General features: G+C 44.6%; 1 protein-coding gene across 1 annotated transcript in view; it reads right to left on the minus strand.

Moving 5' to 3' along the window:
* The window catches only part of DOCK2 (dedicator of cytokinesis 2), a 450,129-nt gene that overhangs the window by 427,806 nt on the left and 12,572 nt on the right, over positions 1-9,751 (minus strand). The window contains exon 2 of the mRNA XM_011968671.1: positions 5,014-5,097. Within this exon, the coding sequence (XP_011824061.1) occupies positions 5,014-5,097 (84 nt within the window). The remainder of the gene's footprint in view (positions 1-5,013; positions 5,098-9,751) is intronic.

The following is a 9,751-nucleotide window of genomic DNA, read 5'->3' on the forward strand; positions in this document are numbered from 1 at the left end:
CTTCTATGAGGAATTCCTATGCTCAGTACACTTACATGTGTTTTCCACATCTAAAACACAGAATGTTTATGCCTCCTCTGGGTAAAAGAGGCAGCATGAGAAATATAATATGGATAATGAAGTCAGCATTTCATGTCTAAGGCTTAGCATGGCGTAGCATGAGTACCATCTTGAGCTATGGGAGTTTTTATCATAACAATACATTATCTTTATAATAAAAAGTGAAATTCACCCATGTTTAAACTTCCAGGTTAGGGTCCTGTTTTCCCTCTTCATCCAGCTGAGTAAATTTAGTACATAGGCAAGGAAGGGCTAGCCTCACCCATTCCAGGCAAAGATTCAGCTTCTGGGCCACGTTGTAAAAACATACATCTGCGAGTTTCGGTAAAGCGCTACATAATGGGGGAGAGGATGGAATTAACAAACACAGAGAACCTTCTATGAGCCAGGCTGGTGCTAGACAGTTTCTTTACTTTTTCTCATTTTATCCTCATAACAAGCCCAGGAGCAAGGTGAAAACAACCCACTTGACAGATGAGAAACCTAAAGCTTACATACCCAGGATGACTCCACTAGTGAGGAGCAGAAGCAGGGAATAACTTTCTGATTCAAAAGCCAGTGCTCTTTTCATTTCTTTACTGGAGGTGGCGGGGAAGATTTTAAAACTACTGAAAGCCCGACAGGGTGACACGCATCTGTAATCCCAGGTACTTGGAAGGCTGAGGCAGGAGGACTGCTTGGGCCCTGGAGTTGGAGACCAGACTGGGCAACAAAGTGAAACCCCCATCTCAATAATAATAATAATAATAATAATAATGCGGTCTTGTAGATGGGAAGCAAATATCCTCAGGTGTTGGCAATGATTAATTATGGGTGGTTGGGATGTAAGTGACTGTTATTTTACTCTTCATACTTTTTTGCCTCATTTTTCAGAGATAGAGTCTTGTTAGTCTTGAACTCCTAGGCTCAAGAGATCCTCCTGCTTCAGCCTCCCAAGTAGCTAGAACTATAGGTGTACACCACCATGCCCAGCTTAAAGACTGTATTTTGTTTTGTTTGTTTAAAACTAATATATGCTATTATAAAGAATTTAAACTAAACAGAAAAGTACAAACATAAAAACTTAAAGAATTATCCTGAATCCCATTACACAGAAAAACACTATTAATATCATTCCAGGCAACTCTTCATTTATTTTTATGTACATAGAATGACAGATAAAAAGACAAAATATGATTTTTAAAATACTCTCATAAAAATGAGCATATAGTGAGGATACTATATAAATAAAAATTTTATTTAATCTTATTTGTATTTAACAGAAGAAAAAGAAACCAAGTGAAATTGAGGGACATTTGAACTTCGATTCAATGTTACTTTATCACTAAAAAGATTTCTTAAAAACTTCTCTAAAATGAAAATTGTTATGAAAAGCATTCAAAGATAGAAGTGGTTTTTTTTTAATTCCATGTTTTATTTCCAATTAATATTCACTGACTTCGTTGTCAAAGTGATGTCATTGAGTTAGCTATTCTCTTCCATTCTCCTCCCAAGTCTCAATTTTATTAGATTTTAAAAAATACTGTCTAGGTTCCCAACAGTAACATTCTTTTGCTAGCCATAAATATCATGATGTCAGGGGCATCTGGCATTTCATTCCCCGGCTACATGACCATTTGTACGGTGGGCTGGCCAATCATAAGGCTTATTTCAGTAGGGAAGACAAAGAATAGGAAAGAAAACATCCCAAACTCACTCCTTCCCCAGGTCTTATCTGAACTGGGGAAAGGGAAGAAGTGGGTGAGCAGCACATGGATATGAGATTAAAGTCTTCTGATGTCACCAAATCTCAGGAAAGATGTCAACCAAATATCACTGAAGGAAGTGATTGGGGGGAAAAATATCACACTTTTTTTTATGTTTGTGCCTTCTACAAGAAATTCCTACTGTTTTTAATATCAATTTTTATAAACCGATTCATTTTGACCCAATATTGGCCACTATTTCCTTTTATCATAGCTTTTTAATCCTATATTGCTTTATTGTGATTCACCTCTCAATTGGCTGGATTTTGTTTTTGAAGTAGTTTTCTATAAGAAGGTTTCACGGGTACACCCATATTCTTTCTACTACACAGTTTTGACTAATTTTTGACTAACATTGTGGTTTTCACATCTTTTATATTTTTGGAGGAACTCTTTTTTTCTATCAGAATCACAGACCACACACCCCATCTGCAAAGTGGACAACACCAGACCTGCTCTCAGACGCCCTCCAGCTCCATTTCCTTCTGCCACTTAAGGCACCCCAAGAAGCCTTTGGATCCCCTAAATTCCAGTTTGAAAACTCTGCATAGCCATAAGCATATGCATGAGAAGTCCTAATAATTTGCACACCAGGAGATATGATATTTCCTCAGCTAGCTAGACTCATTCTAGCAGACTTCTGAACAGTCTTTTCAAAGATTTAATAAATTATTAGCCACTTACCAAATGAATATATCCAGCTTTTTCCAGCAAGATATTGTGACTAATTTACAAAGATACATTAAAATAAGACTAATTGAATTAGAAATGGAAAATCAGAACCAAAGAAAGGATAAAGATGTCCCAGAGATGAATAAAGGTGGCTTGAGTCCACCAGAGTAGCCTTCGTAAAGGTCAGGGCGCCAGGCCAGGAAAAGGTACTGGCAAGGCTCTGACTATGGCAGCCTGTGGGGGAGGTTTGCTCCCTCAAGCTTTCTATCCAGGGAAACTGCATACAACGAAGAGAAAAATACTCATCTGGATTTCACAATGTAGGACACAGAAAATAATGACCAAGGCCTTGTTATTGTTTTGGCAGGCATGGGTGGAGGAAAGAATGTGGGCTTGGCCATCAGAAAAGAGCCACTGGAGCCAGGCGCGTTGGCTCATGCCTGTCATCCCAGCACTCTGGGGGGCCGAGGTGGGCAAATCACCTAGGGCCAGGTGTTCGAGACCAGCCTGGTCAACATGGCGAAACCCCATCTCTATTGAAAATACAAAAATTAGCCAGGCATGGTGGTGCATGCTGGTAATCCCAGCTACTAAGGAGGCTGAGGCACAAGAATTGCTTGAATCTAGGAGGCGGAGGCTGCAGTGAGCCAAGATTGCATCATTGCACTCCAGCTTGGGAGACAAGAGCAAGACTCTGTCTCAAAAAAAAAAAAAAAAAAAGCCACTGGCTCACTGTGCGACTTTAGATGAGTCATTTCCCATTTCCCTGCCTCCATTTCCTCATCTGCAAATATGAGGTCTCATACCTGTTTCTCAGCATTAGCATCCAGTAGCATGAAAGAGGCACTGAGGAGAGTTGCTGCTGTTTTTATTTTCATTCTTTGCCCTTGGTAGTCACCTACAGTTTGCTTGTCTGCCGCTGGGCAGAACTAGATTTGTAAAAGATCGGGTTATGCTGTGGGCAGGGGGCAGGGTGCTTGGAATCACAGACCCAGTTCTCTAGGACAGTGTCCCCACCCCTCTCCTCCAGCCTTGTCCACTCCTTGTGTAAAAGGTTTCAACAGGGCCGGAGTGTGAACTTTGCAGGCCCTGGTATCCCCTCATCTACAACCCCAAGTAAAAATAATACTAAAGAATAAAATAAATATAAGGAAGATGAACAAAGTTCTCATCTCCCCCATGACCCCTTTTAAAGTTATCTTGAAATATCAAATTTCAAATTATTTCCCCTAAAAATGGTTTTCTGTATGTTTTTTTGGTTGTATCTATGTGCACAGGTATGCATATGTGTATATATGTACACACGTATGTTTGTGTGTGTCTGTGTGTGTGTGTGTGTATGTGTTTACACAAGCATCCTTGTACAAATCTTCAGACCCAGCTGGGGATTCCATTGCCTAGGAGATTGCATGTGGCTAATCCAGTACTGGAAAGGACACCGCTTGTCCTATGGGTTGTGGTGAGGAGTGACTAGGATCATGTGTTATAAAGAATGTAGCACAGTGTCTATTTTGTGGAAAGGACCAAAGACGGCTACTCCCGCAAGTGACCGCCTTTCCCCACGGAAGGCCTCCTTCACAGTGGCACGTGTGCCTCCTCCCTGACCCTCACTCCCTCCCCAGGTCCTCATCTGACGGATTCACTGGGGGCAGACCAGGCCTATGTGCTCAATCCACTCTCTCCTCTTCCTCTGCCTTTCTACCCAGACACAGGAAGCCCATGTTCTGTGCCCTCCATGTAGCAGGCTACCAGCAGGCCCAGGCAGGAGGGAACCGTGATGGGCCGACTGGGCCAGTGAGGGGTGGAGCATGCCTGACTGCGGGTAACAGATCAGTAGCTCATTTGGTTCTCATGCCCAAGCCATGCTCCCAATATCAAGTTTATCAGTGACATATTGATTTCCAACTGCCTGACTTAGGAGTCCAAGGCCATTATTAGTCTTGGTACAAATTTTAAAAAGCACTCCCGACCACCACACTACCATGGGTGGACACAGCCCAGTAGACACCTGGCTTCACAAGGCAATGGCACCTTTGTAGGAGAAAGAAAGAGATACCACCGCACTGCCCAAGACAGGGCTCCCAGCTTGGGGAGGGCAGTGAGCTCCTGCTCCCAAGGCTGGGTGCCTTCATGCAGTAAACAAATTACACGACTATGCACATCAGCTCTCCTGGAATTAGAGGTGTGATTTATGGGACCCTTCCAAACCCTAATGATGCTTATTTCCCTTTATCATGATATTAATACTAATAAAGAACTGTATCTAGCAAGAGTCACAGGCTGAATAGCCCCATGGCTGAGGCAAATGGAGAACATAACAAATATCGAACCACCCAGTTAGGCTTTCGCTATGAAACATACGTTCCTAAAATGAGAAAACATTTCTGTTTAGTACATTCTAATTACTAGCGTTACCAAAACGTTTTTAAACAGACCACACAGTCGCAGGTGCAGAGAGAGGGCTGAGGGGCCTGGGTGTACCATAGGCTTCCACCAGCCAAAGGTCCAGCACCTGGGGCATGGGCCAGCAACTCACCTCCACATGTCTCCTGTATTCGCACCACATCACCAATCTGCAGGGAGAGCTGGGGAGCTCCACTGCCTTGGAAGTTGTATATGGCTGTGAAATAGAAAGAAAGACAGCTAGGTGAGACCTCTGGATCTCTTTAGTCTCTGCTCCTTCCTGCTATCCCTGCCTCAAGTTCATTCCACGTCCATGCAGCCCACCTGGGCTAAACAAAACTGACAGAAACCTATTGCCTGCCACAAGAGTCATTTCAGAGTCAGCCTGGCTCCCAAGACCTTCTGTTAACCAAAGCTCGCCTCTCCTCAACACAGGCCCTGCATTCAGCCTGAGTGACAAGGAGGCTGCTGATATTTACTACGGACTGTCCTCTTACTGTACACCAGGCAGTTAAAATGGTACATCGTTTGTTATGCATGTTTTGCTACAATTAAAAAGAAACAACTGCATACTAAGCGCCTGAAGTGTTGTGAGGTGTTATACTAGGTGGGAGAGATGAACTGGTGAGCAGGATGGCAGGAGAGCCAGGCAGCTCTGTCCTCTGAGAACCTGAGCCCCTCCTTCAGCCAGGCCTGGGGTTCAGTTCCAGCTCAAGCACCCCAGGGATCTATGACAAGTTATTATGAGAAAGAAACAGAGTCCTAGCACGTGAAGAGCCTACCATGTTGTAATGCTTCATAACCAGTAACCAGATGGTAGAATTAGACAGCCAAGGCCTTGTATTCTAATGGGAGAAGCTGACAGGTTTCCCTGCAATGACCAGATGGATGGTCTGGGCTCAGGAAGTACAGGTGCTTTGAGAGCATGGGAGATAGCATGCTGGAGCCATGCATGGGGGCCACAGGAGGCTTCCTGGAGACAGGGCCAGCTGAGTTGGGTCCATGCTCCTCCCCCACTGGCACAGACCACTGGGATGATGGAGAGGGCTATGCAAGGGAAGGAACCTGTGTAGGAGATTTACCAGGAGGAAGGCCCCAGTGTGAGCTCCAGTTCCTCATGATGCCCTCGGTCCTGCTGCTGCCCACATGACAGGGAGCAGCTACATCTCCAGACTCCTCCAAACCCACTCTAGCTGGTGACCGCTACAAAACAGACTCATTTTCCCTCTAAATGTGTTTCCCCACTTGTAAAGTGGGCATTATTGTGCCACTCTTACCCACCCCACAAGGTTGGGTGGGGAGCTAAGATAAGAAGATACCATTGTAAAAAGGTTATTATTCCTAAACAGGAACTAAACGTAGGCATGCCCCACTTTTCTGGAAGTGGGTTATCATTGTGGATCCTAATAAGAACTAGTACGTAGCAATCACTTATATCCCAGACATGATTCTAAGTTCTCCATGTGCATTTACTCATTTAATTCTCACAATAATCGTTGGAAGTGAGAAGTCTTACTATTTCCAAATTTCAGATACAGAAACTCAGGCAGAGAGAGGTTACTTGCCTTGCCCAAGGTCACACAGTGCTGGACCTGGGAGTACAGGCCCATGCTCTTTCCCACTCCTCTACTCTACAGGTCCGCCTCTTCATAATTACCTCCTTTTAACATTGAGGACACGGACCATAGACTGAGCCACTAAGTGACCAGGGTCTAAATGACCAAAGCTGCTCTGTGTCTAACCCCTATGTACAAGCTGGGTGAAATGCCGCTGGGTTCGGTGCAGATTCTTTTGCATCACAGACACCACCTCCAGTCTCTAACTCTCATTCATCTCTGCCTCTTCCCACTTATCTCCTTCCCTCCCTCTTCCATCCTTCCTCCTTCCCCTGGTACTATCTCCCCAGCATGTCTGCCTAAACCACATTAAAAGACCAGAGCGGTTCAGAAGGAACCCCAGTTCTGCCACTCACTACTGTGTTATCTTGGGCAAGTGACTTCACCTCTCTGGGTCTCACTGTCTTACAATGGGGATGTTAACAGTACCTATCTAGCAGGGTTTTTAGGATGCTTAAATGGAGAGGAGCACAGGCTGTCCCCTCTGCTCCCAGGTGTCCCCCATATCCCTAACTCCCTTTGTGTGCCTTCAGAGAGATGAAGTCTCCATCCTGAAAGATGATAAAGCTTAGGAGTTAAGAGCTAGTTGTCTCTGGAGTCAGACAGATGTGGCTTTTGAGGCCAATTCTGTCCTTTCCTGGCTCTGGTCTCAAGCCTAGGGCTGCAGTGTACAACTGCCCAGGCTGTGGCCTGCACAAGGCCACCCAATCAAGAGAGCAGTGAAGGCTGGCACCCAACCTGTGATCTGCTTGCCAAGGCTTGCACACTGCCCTCACACTGTGCCCACCAGAGGAGGAGTATCTTTTTGTAATCCACAGAAAGGCGCTGTAAGAGCCAGGGACAGGCTGCTTGAGCAAGAGGCTGCATCTCCCTAAGCCTCAGTTCCTCCAACTGTAGAATGCAAGAAATAATGGTCCCTACCTTATTGGGATCCTGGGAGGCTCAGCTGATATTAATGCCCATACACGACTTGACTTAATGTCCAGCCATAGTAAGTGCTCAGTAAATGGTAGTCACTTTTCTTTTTATTAGCATTATATTATCTCCTGAACAAGGCTCACTCCTTCAGAACTTTGTGTCACTTTTAAATCTACTTTCCTGCAGTTTGCAACCAACGGCTCTGTCGACCAACACTTAACCAAATTAACCCTGTGTCTAAAAGCAAACCTTGAGAGGGCCCTCGGGGGACGCCGAAGCTTCTCTCCTCCTGCATAAACGCAACCTGTTTCTTCATTCCCTCCGCACTTGGCCTGACTTCAACCCCCTTCCCTTTATAGGCTGCTGTCGCCTGGACACACTCCAGTTTGCTGGTGTCCTCACTGGGCAGACTCTGCTCCCTGCTCTTCCAGCCCAAGTGGTCTGCCTGAGGACTTGGCAGTACAACTGGACAGGATGGTGGAAGCAACTGAGGCTTCCAACAGAAGAAAACCATGCACAGCGTGCGTTAGTCTCTGGAGCATGAGCAAATCAGGTGTGTCCATCAGATATCTGGAGGTGGGGCAGGACTGTATGTTACTCCCTGACCAGCAACTCCCTGCTTTCCTCGGGAATCTTCCCTCATCCTCTGTCCAGCAATGTCAGGTGAGAAGGTGCCAGTAGATTGGCTTAAGATGTCCTGGACAGATCTTGAAACTGGGTATTCAAGGTGAAGATGCGTATTCATTCTAAGTACTCACTGATTACAAAAATGAAAGTAACTGACTTTGGCACTTAATTTATAAATCTATTTCTGCCTTGCATAAGGGCTTCTTAAGGCTCCATTTGAAGAAAAGCAGGCATGACTGACAAAGGAAGTGGCTTTGCCTATGAATACCCAATTCTGTTTAGTCTTCTAGATGACTAACAGGAAGCTCCAAGCCAGAATGCCCCTCTGCTAAGTTTGATGGCTTATCTCTGTCCTTCAGTTTGCTTCTGACCAGCCTAAGATGGGCCTAACCACTCTCAACTTTTGAACAAGGGATGAAAAAGGCAGAAAAACAAGAGGAAGAAATCACAGCTGGGTCCACTCTGCCCAGTGCCTGTCCACAAAAGACAGACAAATCGGGGAAGCCTACCCACAGCCCCTCAGGCCCTTGGCCATTCCCGCAAATAACCTGACAAGCCCACCCAGAACAAAGCATTTATGGCCAAGGATCAAAGGGATGTTCCCAAGTACCGAAGCCATCTTGGGTCACTGAATCCAACAAGGACTCATATTGGAAATCCCAGGTTGGCAAGCCACTGGACTGCTATTTTGAGGCAGATGGAACTTCTAGCAACCCTGGAAATCAAATCCACTGATTAGTTACCAATTCTACCTAAACATATTGAAGTACTCTATTCATCAGGAGTCCAAAGAGAGGGAGCTAAGGTGAAAGTAAACACCATTGTTCTAGCACAGTGGCTCATAAAAACAACTAAAGAAGGGTCTCTGAGCTTTGTGCAATTTTAGGAGGTAAGTTCAATGTTTCTCTTTGATTTACATATAAGGAAACTGAGGAAGGGGTTGGTAAACAACTGCTCCACCTAGTAAGACATATAGATAGATCTCAAAGTCTAAATTCTAACTACTGTACACCCTGCTTCCTAAGAAAATGGTAAATATTTAAAGCACATTTTATACGCCAAGTACATACTGCATGGTGTTTTCAACAGATATTCATGTGAACATCTAGTGTATGCTAGATACTGTCCTAAGTACTGCAGACACAGTATGTAGTACCTGCTGTGTTCTAGGTATTGCTCTGAGTACTACAGTCACAGTGATAGATAAGACAGGCAAAATCCCTAGCACTGCCAGGTGTAATGGCTCACGCCTATAATCCCAACATCATGGGAGGCAGGTGGATCATTTGAGGTCAGGAGTTTGAGACCAGCCTGGCCAACATGGTGAAACCCCGTCTCTACTAAAAACACAAAAATTAGCTGAGTCTGGTGGGGTACACCTATAGTCCCAGCTACTCGGGGGGGCTGAGGCAAGAGAATCGCTTGAACCTGGGAGGCAGAGGTTTCAGTCAGCCGAGATTGCACCTCTGCACTCCAGCCTGGGCGACAGAGCAAGACGCCAGCAAAAAAAAAAAAAAAAGACTAGTCAGAAGTATGCCAAATGTTAATAGTGTGTTATTGGCTGGTGGGATTATAGGTACATTTTTTGTTCTCTTAAAATATTGTTTATAATAAAATTCACCCTTTTTAGTGTTCAGTTCTACAAGATTAACACAAGTATATAGTTATATAACTTTCAAGGTCAAAATATAGAAAAGTTCCACAACCCCT

Source organism: Mandrillus leucophaeus, unplaced genomic scaffold (assembly GCF_000951045.1).
Source record: "Mandrillus leucophaeus isolate KB7577 unplaced genomic scaffold, Mleu.le_1.0 Scaffold855, whole genome shotgun sequence".
Lineage (NCBI taxonomy): Eukaryota > Metazoa > Chordata > Mammalia > Primates > Cercopithecidae > Mandrillus > Mandrillus leucophaeus.